Below are 22075 nucleotides of genomic sequence, written 5' to 3'. Positions count from 1 at the left end.
GTTTCTGAATTTTATAATTAATAAAAAGAAAACGCGCATTGGTATTTTAAGAATTACTAAATGGAGAAAACAGGAAAGCATTTTAAATACATTTTAAATTCTTGTCTCATTTCGTTGTTTGTCAGAAATAAAATAATTTTTCGTATATATCAAATACATAATCCTTTAGAATCTTAATCTGTACAGGGAACTTATGATTGTGTAAACAATTTTCTGATAAAGTCGTAATAAAGTACGTAATTATGCTAAATAATCGCTACAATTATAAGTGCGATCACATTATTAAAAGAAATGCCCATTTTTAAGATAATTATATGTAAAATCAAAATTTTACGATTCTCAAGCTTCTGTTTAAAATGATTCTGATTGAACTATATATTATACTTGCATATAAATCTAGTAGAAAGTCATAGAAATATTAATTAGGGCAAAGGTTTTAGCAATGTTTTAAATCAACGTTGTAAAATTATCTGTATAATGATAAAATGAATTTAAAAATCTGTTATATTGCTACATCGAGTACTCTTAAAATGTGGTAATAAACATACATTTGATATAACTTTTTTACATTATGTATGTAAACATTCAGTAATCTCACAAAAATGAACAATTGAGAAAAGTTGGTTAATGTCAGATTCCTAATTAATCATTTGATTATAATATATAGACTTTAATCTCTACACTCTATTGTACTATATTCGTTCAGTATGCCTGATTAATAAGATACTTCAATTAAAATAATTTCATTATATATTAAATTTATCAAATATCTTTGTATTTTATATTATGTGCTTCGAATATGTAAATCTCTCCAAAACATTTAGATTTTTTTCTATCAAAATGATCACTCGTAATAACATTTTATATGGTTTAAACAATATTTTAATTTCATAAGAGAAATTAACAAATTAAATAATATGACAGTAAAAAATCAACCTTCTCTATTATTTTAATGTTTTATAAATGTAATTAATTACCGTTACATTCACATTTTCAAAATTCTTTATATCTGGTGAATATTTTTCATAATTCTGATTGGCTTTATCAAAGTCCAGTTCACATTGCCAGGTAAAATTACTAGGCGAATAAAAATGATAAATATATCGAAATTGTAATACAACCATAAAAGATCAATAAGTAATTTTTTATAAGATTACTTTTTTGAATCTTATATATATATACACATATATTTTTTTGATTTTTATCGTACTAAAATTCAGAATCTATTGCTTCCAATTTTTATTGTATATTATATAGGGTTTTTTTTTTTTTAATAAAATAGCGTTATTAGTCTTTGACTACTATTTTTCCAGATGGCATAACTTAATTATAAAAATACAATTCCACATTGTGATCATTTATTATCGAGTTTTTTCTGTTTTTTTTATATGAACTTTCATATATTTTCTAATCTCATGTAATCTTGTATAAATCTATGAACCATTTACGCACAATATTTGATTTGCGGAGTATGCGCAAAATTTTCTGCGCAAATACTACTTATCTTACTTGTATTTACGTTTATATTATATGAGAATGTATTAAGCTTACGTCTGTACGCAATGTAGGTACGCAATGCGAATGGAATTAGTTGCTGGAAGCATTGTTTTTGTTAAATTTCGTGATAAGTCCATAAAATAATGAGTATATCGACCTCGACAAATGTGAACCATAGTGGACATTCTCATAGTGGAGAAGCTTTCTTAAATATTCCAGTTGAATCCTCAAATTTAGATGCTTTAGCGACGAAACGGAGGAGGTATGTATATGTAAACTGATTGTTGTTTATATCTTCCAGTATGACGCTAATCAAATCTTTTGAATATCACGTAACAAACAAATCAGAATTTTATTCAAACTGTTTTTATATAGTTTTTAGGTTACTATGAATACCTAAAAATTGTATATTTTAAAAAAAAGTAATGCTAATCTTAGTTACCTTTAAAATATTATTAATTATTTATGCCCGTACTTCATTGTTTCTATGCTTTATTAATGATTGAATCTTTTTTTACTTAATAGTTCATCGCGTACAATAAAACGCAGAAAATTTGATGATGAATTGGTGGAAACAACATTTAACCTTCAACCTTCTACTGCAAGCACAAAATCAGCATCAAGGACTAGGACCTTATCGGTATCTGCTAATCCACAGGATGTCTTGCCATCACAAATTCTTGCAAGTCCTATGCAAATGCCACCAAACGTGACACAAAATGATAGATGTAACCGTAGGCCTCCTAGGCCAAGCGGTTCAAATGGATCTGGAAGAAAGAGTAAGAAGAACAAAAGTCATTCACATTCAGTGAATGCTACAAAAGATCTTGGCCGATGGAAGCCTACTGATGATCTAGCTTTAATAACTGGTGTACAACAAACAAATGATCTACGAATGGTAAAATATTGAATTATATATAATTTTCTACTTTTTACTTGTACAATCAATAAAAACCCTATAATAAATATTATTCACTATAATTAGAAACTGGTATTTGTTAGGTACATCGTGGTACAAAATTTTCATGTCGATTTACACTTCAAGAAATTCAACAAAGATGGTATGCTTTATTATATGATAGTGCAGTTTCTCGTGTCGCAGTCCAAGCTATGAGGAATTTACATCCTGAATTAATTGCTAGTGTGCAAGCAAGAACTTTATATAGCAAAGCTGAAGAAGATCTTCTTGGTACTGTTAAATCAGTAAGTATATAGTCAGATAGTAAATGCCTTTTTCTATAGTTTTTGGTAACATTTTTGTAATATGTATTTTTAATTAACTCAGACTTCTCAACCAACATTAGAAGTTTTTCAAGAACTTCTTGAAGCAAATGCGCATACATTTTATCCACATAGAACAGCTAAGGCATTACTTGCTCACTGGCAATTGATGAAGCAATACCATTTATTGCCAGATCAAACAGTTCAAAGTTTACCTAGAGGTGAACATGTATTAAATTTTTCTGATGCTGAAGATATGATTGCTGATGCAGAATTAATGGAGCAGAAAGATGAAGCAGTAGATATTGAACTTGTAACATTGGATAGGAAAAATAAAAGAGAAATTAGAATGTTAGAGAATGAACTTGGAAGATGGCAAGTTCTTGTTGACAGTGTAACAGGTGTTAATCCACCAGATTTTGACAATCAGACGTTAGCGATACTCAGAGGTCGACTTGTCAGATATCTTATGAGATCTCGAGAGGTAATATTTACCATAATATATATATATATATGTAAAATATACAAACCTATATAAGTACAATATTGTATACAACTTTAAGATAACTGTGGGACGATCTACGAAGGACCATAATGTCGACGTGGATTTGAGTTTAGAAGGACCAGCATGGAAAGTATCTCGTAGACAAGGTACAATTCGTTTAAGAAATAATGGTGATTTCTTTTTATCTTCTGAAGGAAAAAGACCAATTTTTGTGGATAGTAGACCGATTCTTGCTGGAAATAAAATAAAATTGAACAATAACAGTGTAATTGAGGTAATCGCTAACTTTTTAAAAATCATATGCAGAGTTATAATTTATTGCATATTATAAACAATCAAAATAAATATTATTTATATTTAACTGTTAGTTATTTTTATAAATAATAGTAATAATATAGAAACTTTCAATGTTTATTATTACACATTGCAGATAGCAGGGCTGAGATTCATATTTTTAATAAATCAAGAACTCATTTCTGTAATTCGCCAGGAAGCTGTTAAACTCAATTTAAATCCTTAAGTTATATATAATGTGTGTGACCAAGAATAATGCATTGAATACTCTTACAATTATTTTTAAAATTGAAATATGTGAATTTTAATTTGTAATATTTGACATTTATTATTGTATTATTTCTAGTACAAATTTATAATTATGATTGCGTTCTTCGTGTTAGGGTAAAATGTAAATTGCCAATGTGAAAAAAAACTGACTACGTAGTATACAATCTGAAAAATTATATTTCACTCTTACACGTTGAATTGTATATCTGACAAACCGTGCCAATGTATGGACAATTGTATATTTTCTTTTATTTTTCATTATTAATTAGAGGTACAATATATCTTGTACAGAAGCAGTTATATAGCCGTAGTATATAATGTTAGTGCTTTATAATAAAGGGCACAAAAAGATTTTTTATTTCTTTCTGCTCCCTATGAATAATTAGATCTGTTGATCTAAGTTGTATAAGTTTATAACACATTAATGAATGGTCCAATTAAATGTTGCACAATTCTTTTTGTAATCTTTTGAACAGATCGATAACAATAGGAATAAAATTATACAAGAAATAAGAATTATCCATATCATTTAATTATTCTTAACCACTTGTAGTGCAAAGAAATTCACGGTTGCGCGTGCCAGAACAGTCGAGTGCAAATCACTTCGGGACGCGTTCAGGATTCTACATTATCTTGTCTTCTCCTTTTATTTGTGCAAATAATATCACAGGCTTCACTATCACTTTCTATTTTACAGTCTGGGGTCAATACTGATAACTTTACACGATGAAGTGCAAGCAGAAACTGTGTCTTGGTAAAGAATTTCATTAATAGTTGACGTGTCACGCACGTCATTTTTCTTTCTGCAACAATTACCTGACGACGTGTGTAACACGTCGCTGGCGTTCTGGTAACAGAAGTATCTCGACGTGCGTGGCACGTCTTTCCACTGCAAGTGGTTAAATATAAGATGTAAAATAGCAAAAGTAAAGAGTTTTGCTATTTAATAATTATTTGTTAATATGCTCCAATTTAAAAACTATTACTATTTACAAAATTTGTAAAAATTGGGCGATTTAACTAAGTACATATATAACACTTTTTATTAAAATAAATTTTGAAGAACTATTTCATAGCATATTTATTTTTTTGATGTTAAAAAAAATACTGTTGAAATAAAAAATTAATAAGTTTTACCTCCTATCGTATAAGATATGTAAAAAAAAAAGTGAAAGTAAAAACTTATATGTATATTTCAAGGTCATTTGGTATAGTGCATTCACATACAATTATCTTACTCCTATAATGCCACAATATCGAGTGATAAATAAATTCCAAACATCAATTTCAATCAATTCTCGGATATCTTTTGCAAATGGTAGCCTAAAAAGATATCGTGATAAAGATAACAAACAGTAATTCATTAGTCATGGGTTTGAAACATTGTAAAGAATTTTCATCTACAGATGACTATGAGAGAGAACGATATAAATCTACGGAAAAAGGTATAGTAATACGTATTTAAATTATTTTATTCATATATTTTAACAGATAGTTATAGTATTAGCAAATTTATCATTTCGCATAAGTTATACATAATTTCGATCATTTTAAAATAATTTATATATATATGCTCATAATAGATACTTGTAAATGATCTGAATCATTTAATTATTTGTTTCTTTTTATTTATTCCTTTAAAGATAATATTTTTAATCTTACTTCTCAATGGTATATCAAAATAATTAATTAATTAGTACATGATCAGAAGAATATCTATTTTAGACACTCCACTGTAGACTCTATAGATTCGTTCAGTTCTGTAATCTACAAATGAAGGAAATATTCTTAATCATATAAACTATCTTGTCGGTTTAACCATAATAGTAGTTAGTCATAACATTTTTATATACATGCTTGATATTAATTAAATGTTATTGAAAAATCCTTGTTTTTTTTTTATTCTATATGTAGTTTGTAAAATACATATAAGAATTTCAATTACTTGTTGCTAGTGATTAAAAATATCAAGATTATCTTATACACGATATGGTATGACTGCTCTTATATCTGCGTTGTTCTACAAAAAGAAGAAAAAAAGAAACGGTTGAGTGAATCTTCAAATTTACAATGAGTTCCAGAATTATTCTTCCTCTATGTCATATGCGTAATTTATTAAAACATCTGCGGTAATTAATGATTATACAAATTCAATAGTTAGATTATTGTACGATTTCTCTCGTATTTTGTATGTTTATCTGAATTTTTCTGCCAAGAAGGTGGACATTTGTTTGCGTTTATAATAGACATTTTGTCACCAGGCGAATTGAACAGATGTCCTTATTCATTAAATCGAGATAAGTTGTAGATAATAATAGCCGGTATGTTGTTAATTAAATGAATTTTCTTTTTTTTTTTTTTTAATTATATTCATTTTAATTTTATCCAAATGTATGGCAAGAATTAATAACCTAATACATAGCTAATATAATTTTCATTTATTATTCTATCAGTTTTTCTTTTTAATTAATCTATAGTTGACGAAGTCTTATCGACGCATGCGGAATGAAAATTTCATCTCTCTATGGGACTTTCTTAGTACTAATAATAACAATAATTTCAACAGTCAGCTGTTTTAAGTAAATTTAGTCTAATTTTGGTCAGATTACGATTTTTAATATATGAAGTAGAATAATCCTTTGATATCGTATAATACATAATAATATAATTAATTATTTCTAATTTATAAATCGATGGATTTTTTTCTTTGATTCCTAATACTTTCGAGTTTTTTGTGTACATTTTATGAATATAAATATTCCTTTATTTTATTGAAGTTACTTAACAAATTCCGAGTTTATAATGTCAACAAATGGGGATAATAAGAGAAAAATTCATATCTGTAATCTATGCAATAAAGAACAAGATATTAGTAAAACACATAATAGAGGATCATGCTGTTGTTCTTGTAAGTTTGTTACAATATAATTTCTAATATATATTAAATGATAATAATATAGATTTTAAAACTCTTATACTCTCGACTTTTTATATTTTCATATGCTATATATTTCTTTTGTATATATATAAAATTAAAGTTCTTTTCATTTTTAGGTATACCAGAAAAATATGATTATATAGAAGATGTAGTATGTAAAGAAAATGATATTAGTGAAAATGAAATGAAAGTGGTAACTCTTGGGAAGAATGATGCTAAAGTTTTACTAGTAAAACAAAAAGGAGAAATACATGCACTTGGAACAAAATGTACCCATTATGGAGCTCCATTGCATACAGGTGCATTAAGAGACGGAATAGTAAGATGTCCATGGCATGGAGCATGCTTCAATATCAAAACAGGTGATATAGAAGATTATCCAGGATTAGACTCTTTACCTTGTTATAAGGTGTGTATAAAATTTTATAATATCTTTTAAGAAATATTCCATTAAAAAATCGAAAATTCAATGTAATTTCTTTTCATATAAATAAATTATTTATATTACATACATAAAAAATATATATAGGTAACTGTAGATGAAGCAGGACTTGTGCATGTTAAGGCAAAAGTTAAAGATTTAGAAATTAATAAACGAGTTAAAGATATGTGTGAATATGATGTTAAAAATTCAAAAACAACTTTAATTATTGGTGGAGGTCCTGCAGCTGCAACATGTGCTGAAAGCTTACGTCAAGAAGGTTTTACAGGAAAAATTATTTTAATCAGTAAAGAAAAAGTATTACCTTATGATAGAGTGAAAGTATCTAAAGTAATGAATTTTGATGTGAACAAATTTTCTTTAAGACAACCAAGTTTTTATAATGATCACAAAATTGAAACAAAACTAGGTCGAGAAGCTATAGGTGAAAACAATATATATGTTATAATAATTTATATTAAGATAAATTATTAATAATAATCAAATTATATATATATTTTTTATTATTTATATGCTTTCTATTATTGCAGGTCTAGATACAAATCAAAATATTATTACGCTTGACAATTCTGAAACACTAAAATATGATTACTTATTCCTTTGCACTGGTTGCAAAGCAAGAGTACCTGATTTATCAGGAGTGAATTTAGAAAATATTTTTATATTACGCAATTATACTGATTCACATGCTGTACAACAAGTATTACATCCTAATAAACATTTGGTTATATATGGGTTAGGTTTTATTGGTATGGAAGCAGCTTCTTATTGCATAGATAAGTGCGCATCTGTGACCATCGTAGGACGAGATAAAGTACCTTTAGATACAATTTTTGGTACAGAGATTGGTAATAGAATTAGAGAGGAATTTGAAACAAAAGGTATTTCAGTAAAGATTTTTACAATTTTATAAATTGAAATATTTGGTTTGTCTCTATAACAATACAACTATTCTTTTCTTTTTGAGGTATTAAATTTATATTTAATAATACTATATCAAAGTTTCTTCCTAAAGAAGGCAATGATAATATATTAGGCAAAATTGAACTGTCTAATGGTAATATTCTTGAAGCAGATATATGTATTATTGGAATAGGTACAACATTTTATACAGATTGGTTAAAAGAATCAAAAATTAAGATGTTGGATAATGGTGGTATTATCGTAGATAAGGTATTACTTCTATATTGAATATTATTTTTTATTGTTTTATTTATGTTCATTTTACCAGTAAGATAATTCTTTAATAATTTCTTTTATTAATTATAGTATTTGAAAACAAATATAGAAAATGTATATGCTGGTGGTGACATAGCTTATGCTCCAGTATTAGGTTCTGATCATATTTCAGCTACTATTGGCCATTATGGCTTAGCTCATTATCATGGTAAAATAGCAGCTTTAAATATTTGCAACAAAGAAACAGTTTTATACAGTGTCCCATTCTTTTGGACTACTTTATTTGGAAAGAGTTATAGATATGCAGGTAAACATCCTATTTTTTTTAGAACTAAACATTGTAATCATTAAAAATTTATATATATATATATATAATATATATAATATTATATATTTTAATAAGTCAAGAATTTAAATATTTGTAGGATACGGCAAATCAGATAAAGTGATCATTTATGGTTCTTTAGAAAACTTGCAATATTTTGCTTATTATGTAAAAGATGGTAAAATAATAGCAATGAGTAGTGTTGGAGCAGATCCAGTTGTAGCAGATTTTGCAAATTTGTTGGCAGAGAAACAAATCTTAATGGAGGATGATATTAAAAACAATCCTTTTGGGTGGATGTGTAATAAAACTAAAGATGTAATAAATAAATTCCAACTATTACATGTTTAATAGAAATAGTTCTCTTTTTTGTATATCTTATATCTTTGCTTCTCAAAATTAATATATTGTATTTAAAAAAATGTAAAAAGATTATGTAAAATGTAAAAAAATAAAAATATATGTATATAAATATATACCTTCACCACAATAATGAATTTTTATATTATGATTCTTTTTTCTTTTACTAATAATTTTACAAAACAATTGCAAATTATTGTATAATTTTATTAATATACTCATTTAAGTTCTTTGTATTAATATACTTAGAGATGTATTTTTGGTTTGTTGGTAATAGCAGTTGGTATATAAAAATATTTAATGTTCTAAGGACCTTGAACCATCTTAATGACAAACTTGAAATTATATTGTTGTTACCCGATATCTAACCTAACGTATTTTGAAAAAGCATACCGACTTGTTTTTGTATAGTGTATGGTATCTATTGCCACAGTGATCGTTGTTACGGCTTGTTTATTTACAGTATGAAGAAATTGTACTGAATTTGAAGGAGAAATAACTGAAAAGAGAATAGAATTTTCTTCTATTAGTAAAACTTTACGAGAGTGCAATAAATATACGATTCCAAGTAAAAAATTAACGATGTCTACATTTAAGGTAATTAATAACAAAAATATATCACTAAACATTAATTTATTTTTATGTTACATTACTATACATGTGTTTTTACACTTCACTTCTTACACTTCTAACGAAATAGTATCAATGAGTCTGAGCAAAGATAATGTATAGATTACAAAATTAATTGCTCATTATTATTAACTTTTCACTTTTAAATGTATTATCTTAGCCAAGTGATTCTAAAAAAGAGGAATTCCGAAAATATTTGGAAAGAGCAGGCGTTATGGATGCCCTTACTAAAGTACTTGTATCGCTGTATGAGGAAACAGAAAAACCAAATGATGCGTTAGAGTATCCTTTATTTTATTAGTATAATATAAAATGGGGATTTTAAATATAATGTTTAAAAAGGAAAATAAAATTTATCCTTAATAAAAGTTTATAGGTATATACGTAAGAATCTTGGAGACATAACCGAAAACAGTCTAGAAATTAATACATTAAAGAAGGAATTAGACGATGCTAGAGCAAAGATTACTGAATTAAGAGAAAAACTAGTTAAATATGAACTAGACGAAGCAAATGATTAAATGCAGATTTTCTCACATTTATATTAATAAAATAATAATGGAAACTGAATATTAACTAAGCACTGACAGAATTACACTAATTATATCTTTGTATATGTATTTTCAATATTTTTAAAATTTAATTGTATAAAAAATATAAAAATCTGAAAATAATTGTCTCAAATCATCTAACTATAAAAATGACTTCATTTTTTAAATTGTTTCACGATTTAATTAAACCTAAATTTATGATAATTGTACTTTACATTTTACACATACTATCATATAATAGCATTTAATTATCAAAATTAATAGCTATGATGCCAATAATTCAGATTTAAATTTAAATAAATATTTTCCATACCAAAAATTATATAGTACTAGTAGTATTTCCTCCAGTATTATATTCTATGATCTCACATGTATTCTTTTACATTTACATCCATTAGCAAAGTATTATTACAATAATAATATTTATTCAGTAATCATCATACATATGTTTACTTTTGCCTGTTTATATTTTCATAAATAAATAACTATTATAAAAATAGCTTCGCACAATTTTACCTTTAAGTTTTTAGCTTATTGTACCATGAAAATAAAAACTGGTTTATATTTTTTGTAATTCATGTATTTTATTGATGATATAAACTCATTTAAAATATAAGCAGATATTAGAAGTAAAATTTGTAGATTCCTTTAGAAGTTGTGTACAAGAGTAATGAATAGAAAATAATTTCATGGAATCTTAAGTGCTTGTCTACGCTTAACATCCCAGTTATAAATCCTTGTCATATTTACGTGCATAGTGGTAAATTGATCTCTGACAAAATCTAAGTCATGTTCCACATATCCTAAATTTTTCTTAGCTGCTTCAATATTTTTAGTCAACATTTCTTGAGCATCATCAAGCGTATATTCCAACATAACATTTGCTCCGAGCCAAAGGCAAACTTTACCTGTAGGTGGAATAGTAGCTTTTGCAAAAACTTGTTCAGATAAAAGAAATTGAGTTTCTAAATCATGACTATTATTTTTTTCAATCTGTAATTTTTCGATCATTTCTAATGATCTTTCTAGATCTGGTATCTGTGCTTTTAATCGTCTTCTTTTATTAACCAAATTATATTCCATGAATTTATATTTCATATGATTTTCATCTAGTTTTTGGAGAACTTTATTCACGGATTCGTTCTCTGGTTTTGCCATAAATGCATCTACATCTTCCTAAAAGTCAAAAAGGATTGACTTTTACAATTATTTCTTAAATATATTTTGATAATAATACAAATTACAAGAATTATACGTATATATTATTCAAAGTAATATTATTTAATGTTATATAAATCGTTTCTTTCAATTAAGAATTATTCGGAAGTTTAGTCAGGCAGAAACCATACAAATTTATATTTAAATTAATATGAATGTAAAAATAAATCTACGAGAGATAATTAATATAATAAATATACTTACTACAAAGTCTGCTTCTGGAATACCAGCATAAGATTTTTTTTGTGATTCAATCTCAATATCTAATTTATTCTTACTCTCCTCCATGTTTACTTGGTTATGTGACTATGAAATAGAATTATATCGAACATTCAGAATCGATATGTTTCCTTTTTTTATAAAACGTCAAATACACAATCGAAACTTTTTTATCGATATATCGATGTTTTCAATTCAGAATTAAAGAATTAACATTACTTAGCTTTATACATTAGACAATATATTTTGATAATCTAAGATAAAAAAGATATAAAATAAGATATATATATATTTTATTTATTTATTGTCTTTTTTAACGTTAAATAAAACTTTTTATTCTCATATATGGAATATGAACAAATTGCAAGGATATTATGTTTTTATAAAAATAAATGCATAATAGAATACAAAATTTTCTTTTGTGAAGAACTTGGATATTTATTACATTAATAAATTTACTATCATATTTTCAATTTCGAAAATATATATATATATATATATATATAATATTTATGAATATACATATAATACATATAATACACACACATACATATATACATACATATATATATGTATGAAATATATATATATATATTATGAATAGTCATTAGTATATGAATATTGAATTTTTAATAATCATTAACTTCTGCTTATAATTTAGGTTTTACATCTTATATTACGAATTTTAAACAATTATAATAATAAATAATAAATTTCAAAAGTTATTAAATGTAATAAAAAAAGTAATTTCTTATAATTGTTGAAATGAATAATATAATCAGTACAGCGATAGTTAAAAAAATTGTACAGATTTTAATATTTTTTTTCACTAATTTGTTTTACTCTGGTCAATTATATAGTTTAAATAGCGCTTGTTTTGTATTTAATAATTATATTCGAAATTTTATTAATTTTAAGAAGAATCGAAAGTATTAAATATAATATTCATTTTCTCTTTTAAAGTAGAGTCAACATTTTTGTAATCAAGTACATTCTTCAATGCTGTTATTAATCCTGTAGTATTGTTTAAATGCTGTTTAATAACATCTGTAAAAAATGTCATGATATATTTTTATAAAATGTAAAAGGGAAGAGAGTTATATTAGATAAAAAATTACATATCATACCTGACTTAATTATACTATCTATAAAAGATAACATATTATAAATAATGGGTAATTCTAAATTAGAAGCGTTTTCTTGAAAAAATTTGCATATAACATGACCAATGTTATTTTCAATGAGAGCATTTTTAAATTGTATTGGACAGATAGTAGCTAAATATGTTAAACTTAAAATGGCTTCATTTTGCATTAAAGCGTGTTCTGCTAATATCATTTTTACTAGATATTGAGTACCACCATATTTTATAATTACTAGAGCAACATTTTTATCTCTAGAAAGAAAAAATAACATTATATTTATAGAGGATATTATTATTTTAAGATATATGAAATATAATTAAAAGTATGTTACTTACTTGCTATTATTAATTAGCCATGCAAGTAAACGATTTGCTTCACCTTGTACTCCTGGGTGATCGTCTATACCACACCATACCACAGCTCTTTTAATAAGATCTTCTTTTTTCCCTAAAGATACAGCAGCTTCCTCTATGTACAGAGTTTAAAAAAGTACAGCATAATGGCAATCAATTTATGCCACAAAACAATTTCACATGCTTTCAAATCAAAACATTTTCAACATACTTTGTCCATCGATTACAATTCTCAGAGTTCCCAATAATTTGAATACTATTGGAAAAGTTGGTATATCCAACATAGGATAGAGAATGTCAATTAAACCATCCTTTAATATAATAGGTTTATTATCAACAGGAATAACAAGATTATGAAGAGCACTCAGTAAGGCATGCTGAAATCTGATATCACTATTTTTGCTATCATTTTTTTGAATTAATTGTAATAACTTCTTATGGATATCCTGTTCTACCATCAGCTTACAATGAGTATGTGTTCGTGCAAAATTTCCCATAGCTAATACAGCTGTTATTTGAAAATCTTCATCATTGCTATCTAACCATTTGACAAAATTATTGTAAACTGTGCCTTTACCATTATTATATAATATATTCATACTATTATCTGAAAAATAGTAGTATTTTTGATTATTTATTCCATCAATAAATAATTATAATTGTACTTACCTCCAGTTAGGATCAAAACAATTAAATTACATGCAACCTTTAGAACAGATCTTGTCTCTTCACTTGTACATTGTGGTCCATGAGTTTCTATAAGCTTTAAAAGTAATTCAGGAATGTTTGCCTTTGTAAGTAACAATTTAACTTCCTCTGCGATAAAATTATAAATACATAAGCAAAATTATGAAATAAATTTGAATAATTCATGTTATCAGATATATATTTGGCTAAATAATAAATTATTTTACCATCATCAGCTTGATCATAAAGAAGTTCTAAACACATTTCAGAGATTTCCAGAGATGTACTATTACTTAATATGTTTACTACAGCTTTAGTTAATTTTTCATCCAAAAATGTCACATTGGCATCATTTAACACACCTAATGTCAATAAAATATGTGTGACTGTTTCTTCTGCAGTAGCACCATCGATTTCCAGTATATCATAAAGAACTTGAATAATGTTCTCTTCCAATGCCTGTGAAAATTTATTTGTAGATTAATTTTGAATTAAGAATATTAGTTTAATTAAGAAACTTAGTTTTATTGTAACATTTAAAATGTTGTTTAACCTGTTGTTGTAAGGACTCTTGATCCACAAGAAAATTCAATAGTAATCCACTTGCTACCCTTCTTAATGTATTGGCATTTTCTATATCTTTCAAATCTGTAGCTCTTTTTAACATTTGTAAAATATATTTTAAACCATCTTTTTTTTTAATCATAATTTTTCCATTTTCTGAAATGATTATGACATCGTAATATTATTTTTATATATAATTTTATAAATAAACCGCACACAAATATTATTTTGTAAACAAATAATAAATAGTTCTTCATTACTATTTTCATAACATATATTCCCAAGGGCTCTGGAAGCCTGTATCAATATACCGATATTGTCTTCTTTCAATAATTCTATTAATGTTTCTACTATGTCTGTATTTGTACATTGTTTCCTTCCCTTCTCAGTTTTAGTCATTTCTGCAATAGCTTTTGCTGTTTGTGTGATAATGTCTTTAGATTTATCCCTTAACAGCATCAAAATAGTGTCATTAGGCAGGAGGTCTATTGTTTCTGAAAGCAATATTTAATATTTGCATATCTTCTTTAAATAAAGATTATCTTACTTCATAAAATGTAAGACCTTGAATTGAATTTTCCTTAATTAAAGAATCCAATATTTGGATGACATCAGTATTTCTGCTTCCTTCGACTTCATTTCTAATTTTGATAACATTTCTCAGATCAGCAACAAGTGTAACAATGTTATATTGACTGTTTCCTACAATCAAATATTTCCTATATTTGTTATACAAAAGATAAGAGATTTTTGTAACCCATAATTTTGTTTCTCATATAAATATATATCTTGTACATAATATTAAAAAAAAGTTACATATTCAAAATCAAATTACCTTCCATTTACGCGACAAAATTTACTTTCTGTCAAATATTCAATATATATCGGAATGTACTTAATTGTATATGAAAATTAAGTCTTTTTCATGCAGATTGTACTAATACTAATACGTAATGGCGGTGTATTTAAATTCCAATGACTGTTGACAAGTCACAAGCCATTAAATAAGTCTTAATCTCACTAAATAAAACTTTTTATTAAAGATAAATTATTTTTTATAGATAAATTATATATATTAAGGGAAGCTACAGAATACTATATTTACATTTTAAGACACTTATTATGAAACATTCAAAAATATAGATTTTAATAGATGGCGCATACCTTACCAGAAATAATGTATGCTCTCTTTCTCTCTCTTTCATATACACGTTCGTAACCATATTGAAATGGCATACTTGGGTATGAAAGTACTCTTCAGTAATAGATATTCCATATTTGTCAAATTTTTTCTTTTTCTGTAATCGAGCTTAGTTCTTAGCGATTTTTAAACATGGCTTACTTGTATCAACCTGATTACGTTCGTTATATGTGTAATTGTGGTTCTCTAAAACCTATTTCAAAAATATATTTTTGTCGGCACTGTTTAAAAATTCGATGTGGTTACTGTGTCTGTCAAGAGGTATAACATTTTTTTATTTAAACTAATTTCAATGCTATTTAAAGAGATTAAACTGATACCATTTTATAATTATACTTTTAAAAATAATTAAAATTATTCTAAAATAGGTTGATTTATATTATTGTCCAAATTGTATGGAAAATTTACCCTCATCAGAAGTTCGTCTTAAGAAGAACAAGTAAGAACTTAAATTAAGCAATTAATATGTAACAATAATTTAGTTACTAATCAATTTATTTTATTAACAGATGCTCAAACTGCTTTAATTGTCCTAATTGTTTTCAAATGTTGTCTACGAGAGCAGGACATGTCCCATTAAGACCAACAACAAAGGAAGGAGAAGATTCAAAAGATGTTAAAGTTTTACCTAAAAAAGTTTATTATTTATCTTGTTCTTTTTGTCGATGGAGTTCCAGAGATGTTGGTATTCCAGATCAATTTATGGGTATATAAATAATTTTCTATTCAAACTTTTTATTTTATTATTAAAATTATAATAAAAATTAATTTAAGTGTTTTCCCATTTCATATAGCCACAGGAAGATGGTCTGAACAAGAAAATCCTCATACAAGAAGAATTAATGCCTTAATAGACTACCATAAAATATTGACTTCTATAGAGAAGCGACAACGAGAAAGAAAAAAATTTCAACCTAAACGTTCATTTATACAATATGTAAGATTACACTTCACATTAACTAAAACTTAAATTATAAAATACATATATTTAAAACATATATTACTGATTTTTATAAAATATAAACTTATGTATGGAGAAAATGGATTTATAATTTCTTCTAATAATTTTCCGTTAATATCTTACAGGAATCATTTGGACTAACATCTGCAATGATACATAAACATATTGTTCAGTCAAGAAAACCTCAGATTCAATTGCAATTGTCTGATCAACCAACTCCTTCTATAGCTTCAGAAGATGTGGAAGAACTATCATCAGAAATATTTACTGAGCCTATAGATATTATAAAAAGTAATAATTTCATTTTTAAATATTTATAATTTTACTTGAGTGTTTTTTAATGCAGAAATTTACTAAATTTATCATGTTATGTTAGTTAGTACTTTAGAGCAACGTTTACATCACCCTGATGTACAAGCAGAGAATGTAAGTGAATTACGTCCACAACGTAGGCAACTTTTAGTTAAGAGATCACAACGTTGCAGAGTTTGTGAGCATAATCTTAGCAAACCTGATATATGCCCACAGTCTACAAAATTCAAAATTCAATTAGCTGCATTGTAAGTACAATGTTTCATTATAAATAAATGTGACTTCTTGAAAATATATTAATTAATGAATTAATCAATGTTTCTAGTTATCATATACCTGAAGTAAAGATTGTTACTTGTGAACCATTATATCCTGGTAAACCCAGTGAATTATTTTTAAAGTTCTGCAATCCTACACGACATCCAACACAAATAACTTTATTTCCATTGGACGTGTCAATGGCACCTATTCCTGTTACTGATGTTACAGAGAAAGGAGAAATTAAGAAAGATGATGTGCAAATGGTAATATTTTATTATTTTAAAAGTATTTAATAATAAAATACAAATTTTATATTAATGTCATTTATAACGTATTCAGATAAGTGAAGCTCTGAATTCACTGCCTTCTGTTGTACGCCAAGCACCTGTTGTAGAAGAAGTTAAAACAATAAAAGTTGTTCCAAATGCAGATTTAGTATTGCCTCATAGTTCTTTAATTTTGCCGGCTAGAGATGATGCTGCAGAATATGATGACACAGTTGATACTCATAATTTTCAAGATGATCCAAAGTAAGCATTTATTTTATTAAAATATTATTAATTTATAGATTGTATATTAATTTGAATATTAAATATAAATTGATCTTTACGTTTATAAAATAAATATTTATTTCCATTCAAAGGCTTGTAGTCTGGAGAAAAGGAAACAAAGCAATAGTGAGACTTAATGTTACACCATTTGAAAATGATGAGGTAAAAGAAGTTACAGTAGGATTTGTAATGCAACATGGATATGTAAATACAATTACTGCTTTAGAACATAAAGCACCACAGAAATTGGATTTGAAAGTTAAATTATATTTGACTCTTGGGAAACTTTGTAGTCCTACATAGTAATCTAAAGATTATTTACTTAAAGCTGATTTAAATAAAAGAAAAGTGAATGAAAATTGTAACTTTTTAACACTGAAAATGCACAGAAATATATCTAAATCATTGTATTGTAATCAATACTTATATATATTAATTTAATTATTTGCTAAAGAATGCTTGTAATTAATTATTGATATAAATTATTTATTTTTTATGTACTGAAATAGTAACTCTTATGTTAAAGTAATAAATAAAAATAATAATGAGACAGTTAATTTTATTTTATTTATATTTTATTATAAGAGCTAGTTAATTATTGGCATTGTAAACTTATATTAGAAGAATTGAATAATCTTTATCATGTTATAATATTAATGATAATGAGATATCGTTTGTTCTTTTTATGTGTTTATTGAAAAGAATTTAATCATGTATACATCTAAAATCATTTACAATCTGCGACCACGACGACCTCCCTTTCTACGTGTCGAATCTGATGGAATAGGAGTTACATCCTCGATACGACCAATTTTCATACTAGAACGTGCGAGAGCACGTAATGCAGACTGTGCACCAGGTCCAGGTGTTTTTGTTTTATTTCCACCTGTCGCTCTTAATTTAATATGCAATGCTGTAATACCAAGGGATTTGCATTTTTCTGCAACATCCTGAGGAAAAAATATTATTTTTATTTTAGCATTTAGATAATGTGATCACATAACAATAAATATTACAAATCTGTTTTGTATCATTCTAATAATAAAAATATGTATCTATTATATAACACATATTTTTAAATATAAAAAAGAAATTTAATGTTCCACAACATGAACGCTCTTTGGATTATATATAATTATTACCAAAGTGCTGCCTAAATGTGGAATAAAAAAAAAAATATTTAAGTTTAATAGATTTACCTGTGCTGCAAGCATAGCAGCATACGGAGAAGCTTCATCACGATCCGCTTTTACTTTCATACCACCAGTAACTCTTGCTATAGTTTCCCTGAAATAAATATATGTAATAAAACAAAGATAATATGAAAAAAAGAATATAAATTTCTAACCTTCCAGATAAGTCAGTCACATGTACAAACGTGTCATTAAAACTTGCAAAAATGTGAGCAACACCAAAAACTACTTCTCCTTCACGAACTTGAGGACCAAGGGAGACCTGAACTTCTTCTTTTTGAACCTTTCCCCTTTTAGGCGGCATTTTTGTGAAACTGAATAATATAATAAGTATTATGTTTATACGTATATTTGGATGATTTATCTTTATAAATTAAATCTTGTAGGTTATATTCTGACAGCATTTAAGAGTGGAAGTAATGTTAGTGTTGCATGAACTTAATCCATTTACATCGGTGTTTCATAATGTAATAAGAAAATTTGTATAATTATAATTTATTTGAAAATGTTTACTTTTTATAAACAATAGATAATTTTTCTTATAGAATACAGAATATGCACACAATTATCGCAAAATCGTACCTTCGACGATTTCTCGCACGCTTCAATCAAAATGGAAAACAGAAAAAGACATTTGCTTTGAATAGAGTCTAATACTTGACGCTAGAGGGCATTCAAAGATACATTGGACAAATTTAATAAACAATTGTAATAATCATAGTTTGAATTCGATTAATAATTTTAATCAAAGTATATTATATGTCAATATAACAAATTTGGAGAATAATGCAAATTAAATTATATAATTTATATAATGAATATTGGAAATAGTTTTATCATATAATACATATAGTGTTTTCATGAATATACATCATAATTTCTATAGGTTGGTATGATTGTGATATTTAACATACTTTGTTGGTATCGCTTTTATTGTTTTATACAATATGGTGGTGAATGATAGCCAATATATATCGTGAACTGTTTGAGAAAGGGTTATATTTTGTATAACTTAATTTACGAAGTAGATGAAAAGTTTTAAATTCAGAGCTAATTTTATATAAGAACATGCACCATTGAAGTAGGTTTTACAATTTTTTTTAAATATTTTTCTCTTTCATGCGGTCATATTTAATTATATTGGTGTATATATTATATCAGTATTAACCTTTCTATTTCAACAAATTCTAGCTGTGTAGATCTTATTTTACGAAGATTTGACAGATAATAATAAAAAAGAAGATGACACCGAGTAGTAGTTCCGATGGCAGCAGCGATGAAAGTCGTAATGGAAGGTCACACAAAAGTTGTAAAAGGAAGCGCGAACATAGTTTTGTTCAAGATAGACGAAATAATAGAAAAGAAATTGCAAGCAAGAGTAAAATTCATAAAGATTCTAGAAGTGGAAGAGAAGTACATAAAAGTAACAGAGATTCAAGAAGAGATAGTACTGAAAGAACACATCGTGAAAGAGATAGAGACATGGATCGGGATAGGGATAAAAGAGAACGCCTAGAGGAATCCAGATCTAGCTTTCGTGATCATTCTAGAAGGCAAGATGATAAACAAAGTAATAAAAGAAAATATGAAAGATCACAACCGAAAAAAGAGGACACTCGATCAAGATTAAAAGATAATGAAGATAAAACATTATCAGTAAAAGGCACAAATGAGTCTGATAGAAGACAAGAAAAACATGATAAATCAAATAAATTTCTAGCAGATGATATGACTAGAAATAAAGAACAAGAACCACAATGGGGAAAACAATGTGCAAAGGATAAATCAAAACCAGTGTCTCAAGAAAAAGAAAAACCTAGTTTTGAATTATCTGGAAAATTATTAGAGGATACAAATACAGTCAATAATGTTGTGATAAAATATGCAGAGCCATCAGATGCAAGGAAACCAAAACGAAGATGGAGATTATATCCTTTTAAAGGTGAAAAGGCTTTACCTACTCTTTATGTTCATAGGCAGTCAGCATATTTGATGGGTAGAGATAGAAAAGTAGCTGATATACCGTTAGATCATCCATCATGTTCTAAACAGCATGCAGCTTTACAGTATCGTTTGGTTTCATTTCAAAAAGAAGGTGGAGGTGAGGGAAGACGGATACGTCCATACTTAATCGATTTAGATTCTGCAAATGGAACTTTTGTGAATAATGTGAAATTAGAACCAAGAAGATTTCACGAATTATTGGAAAGAGATGTGTTACGTTTTGGTTTTAGTTCTCGAGAATATGTTTTGTTACATGAGTTAAGCAAAGATGATTCGTTAGATGATGATGTTCCACTCACCAGTACAACCTAGGTGACATAAACTATATATTGCTACTAATGTACAAGATATTTAAAATGGATCTATATAATGTATATTTTGTGAACTTGTAATAAAGTTAAAAACTAGTAATGTAGAGAATTATAAATCATGAGATTAGCAGAAGTTTTAATTTCTTACATACATTCTGCTAGAATATAGTAACACAATTATTGTCATCTTATATTTTGAAAAGGCAAATTTATTGTGATTTATTCTCTAGCTTTTTTTTTTTTAAATAGTACAATAGCGAAAAATATTGACGAATATATATAAGTAAATATTAAATACTTATATAAAATTTGTACATCAAAACTGTTGTTATTAAATTATCAATTAAGTAAAGTATGAAAAACAAAGTTTTTGTTTTAATATATTTATTTTTAAAATAAAAGTCATATTTATAAAATGGAAAGATATTGATTGAGGAGAGTTGTAATTGTAAGTTAGTTGAAAGAGTTTTAAGGGTTATAAGATACATGGTAAAGTACAGGTAAATTTTTAAAAAGTTGTAAACGAAGGTGCCTTGTAAATTCTAAGAAGAATTAATTAAATATAAATAGTAAGTATAGTAAGATTATAAAATGGAAAAAAACATATTAAAATCAGAAAGCTTTTATTTTAAAACAAGATTCGAGCATCATTATTGTAAATTACATCATAATGTTTTCAGATTAAGATAACTTATTAGATTGTTGATCATTTTTTTAATAAATATTTTTACACACGTGATTACATTATTTTATGATATATAAATCAAGGTACAGAACAAATATAAACAAATTACTTTTGGTTTTAAAGAGAAACGAAAACAAAAAGGATATAAATAAGGTTGTAATATTAATTATTTATATATCTTATCGATTTTATCAAAAT

The 22075-nt window shown here is 26.3% G+C and overlaps 8 protein-coding genes across 18 annotated transcripts; 5 read left to right on the top strand and 3 right to left on the bottom strand.

Annotated features, from left to right (window-relative positions):
* Window positions 1-1316: 1316 nt before the first annotated feature.
* LOC124946582 (microspherule protein 1) lies at window positions 1317-4138 on the top strand. Of its 2 annotated transcripts, none has more exons than XM_047487442.1 (6): window positions 1317-1759; window positions 2023-2395; window positions 2500-2700; window positions 2783-3202; window positions 3282-3369; window positions 3654-4138. In XM_047487442.1, the coding sequence occupies exons 1-6, from the start codon at window positions 1641-1643 to the stop codon at window positions 3722-3724; spliced, it is 1272 nt and encodes a 423-aa protein (XP_047343398.1). In that variant the 5' UTR covers window positions 1317-1640; the 3' UTR covers window positions 3725-4138. The 2 variants fall into 2 exon arrangements, with proteins under 2 accessions (XP_047343398.1, XP_047343397.1); XM_047487441.1 differs by having other exon boundaries at window positions 1322-1759; window positions 3282-3497.
* A 144-nt stretch (window positions 4139-4282) lies between these two features.
* Window positions 4283-9490, top strand: LOC124946580 (apoptosis-inducing factor 3). Of its 6 annotated transcripts, XM_047487432.1 has the most exons (10): window positions 4283-4541; window positions 4988-5232; window positions 5743-5833; window positions 6565-6695; window positions 6842-7134; window positions 7255-7591; window positions 7698-8048; window positions 8135-8340; window positions 8437-8653; window positions 8772-9490. In XM_047487432.1, exons 2-10 carry the CDS (start codon window positions 5157-5159, stop codon window positions 9020-9022), a joined length of 1953 nt encoding a protein of 650 aa, XP_047343388.1. In that variant the 5' UTR covers window positions 4283-4541; window positions 4988-5156; the 3' UTR covers window positions 9023-9490. The 6 variants fall into 6 exon arrangements, with proteins under 6 accessions (XP_047343388.1, XP_047343391.1, XP_047343394.1 ...); XM_047487435.1 differs by lacking the exon at window positions 5743-5833; XM_047487438.1 differs by lacking the exons at window positions 5743-5833; window positions 6565-6695.
* On the top strand, window positions 9486-10646 carry LOC124946585 (c-Myc-binding protein). Its single transcript, XM_047487446.1, has 3 exons — window positions 9486-9628; window positions 9822-9943; window positions 10038-10646. The coding sequence occupies exons 1-3, from the start codon at window positions 9614-9616 to the stop codon at window positions 10180-10182; spliced, it is 282 nt and encodes a 93-aa protein (XP_047343402.1). The 5' UTR covers window positions 9486-9613; the 3' UTR covers window positions 10183-10646.
* On the bottom strand, window positions 9648-11774 carry LOC124946583 (prefoldin subunit 3). Of its 3 annotated transcripts, none has more exons than XR_007100131.1 (3): window positions 11635-11774; window positions 10526-11388; window positions 9648-9905 (listed from the first exon to the last, which is right to left on the bottom strand). XR_007100131.1 is itself a non-coding variant. In XM_047487443.1 (2 exons), the coding sequence occupies exons 1-2, from the start codon at window positions 11716-11718 to the stop codon at window positions 10900-10902; spliced, it is 573 nt and encodes a 190-aa protein (XP_047343399.1). In that variant the 5' UTR covers window positions 11719-11774; the 3' UTR covers window positions 9648-10899. The 3 variants fall into 3 exon arrangements, 1 of the variants encoding a protein (XP_047343399.1); XR_007100132.1 differs by having other exon boundaries at window positions 10729-11388; XM_047487443.1 differs by having other exon boundaries at window positions 9648-11388.
* Window positions 11775-12275: 501 nt separating this feature from the next.
* Window positions 12276-15516, bottom strand: LOC124946412 (rap1 GTPase-GDP dissociation stimulator 1-B). Of its 2 annotated transcripts, none has more exons than XM_047487076.1 (10): window positions 15234-15516; window positions 14963-15117; window positions 14659-14892; window positions 14388-14554; window positions 14062-14293; window positions 13817-13963; window positions 13359-13754; window positions 13130-13262; window positions 12777-13045; window positions 12276-12696 (listed from the first exon to the last, which is right to left on the bottom strand). In XM_047487076.1, the coding sequence occupies exons 3-10, from the start codon at window positions 14855-14857 to the stop codon at window positions 12563-12565; spliced, it is 1677 nt and encodes a 558-aa protein (XP_047343032.1). In that variant the 5' UTR covers window positions 14858-14892; window positions 14963-15117; window positions 15234-15516; the 3' UTR covers window positions 12276-12562. The 2 variants fall into 2 exon arrangements, with proteins under 2 accessions (XP_047343032.1, XP_047343031.1); XM_047487075.1 differs by having other exon boundaries at window positions 14963-15100.
* A 70-nt stretch (window positions 15517-15586) lies between these two features.
* Window positions 15587-18750, top strand: LOC124946413 (dynactin subunit 4). The gene is made up of 9 exons (XM_047487077.1): window positions 15587-15860; window positions 15968-16038; window positions 16109-16305; window positions 16394-16536; window positions 16686-16851; window positions 16937-17120; window positions 17198-17396; window positions 17473-17663; window positions 17777-18750. Exons 1-9 carry the CDS (start codon window positions 15732-15734, stop codon window positions 17985-17987), a joined length of 1491 nt encoding a protein of 496 aa, XP_047343033.1. The 5' UTR covers window positions 15587-15731; the 3' UTR covers window positions 17988-18750.
* On the bottom strand, window positions 18355-19565 carry LOC124946414 (40S ribosomal protein S14a). Of its 2 annotated transcripts, none has more exons than XM_047487078.1 (4): window positions 19460-19565; window positions 19033-19191; window positions 18884-18971; window positions 18355-18634 (listed from the first exon to the last, which is right to left on the bottom strand). In XM_047487078.1, exons 2-4 carry the CDS (start codon window positions 19179-19181, stop codon window positions 18416-18418), a joined length of 456 nt encoding a protein of 151 aa, XP_047343034.1. In that variant the 5' UTR covers window positions 19182-19191; window positions 19460-19565; the 3' UTR covers window positions 18355-18415. The 2 variants fall into 2 exon arrangements, with proteins under 2 accessions (XP_047343034.1, XP_047343035.1); XM_047487079.1 differs by having other exon boundaries at window positions 19391-19516.
* Window positions 19566-19808: 243 nt separating this feature from the next.
* On the top strand, window positions 19809-21319 carry LOC124946522 (smad nuclear interacting protein 1). The gene is made up of 2 exons (XM_047487298.1): window positions 19809-19958; window positions 20069-21319. Exon 2 carries the CDS (start codon window positions 20120-20122, stop codon window positions 21191-21193), a length of 1074 nt encoding a protein of 357 aa, XP_047343254.1. The 5' UTR covers window positions 19809-19958; window positions 20069-20119; the 3' UTR covers window positions 21194-21319.
* Window positions 21320-22075: the final 756 nt, after the last annotated feature.

This window comes from Vespa velutina, chromosome 2 (genome assembly GCF_912470025.1).
Source record: "Vespa velutina chromosome 2, iVesVel2.1, whole genome shotgun sequence".
In the NCBI taxonomy this organism is placed as follows: Eukaryota; Metazoa; Arthropoda; class Insecta; order Hymenoptera; family Vespidae; genus Vespa; species Vespa velutina.
Note: the sequence above shows the minus strand (reverse complement) of the source record. Positions and strands in the feature narration are given on the sequence as shown.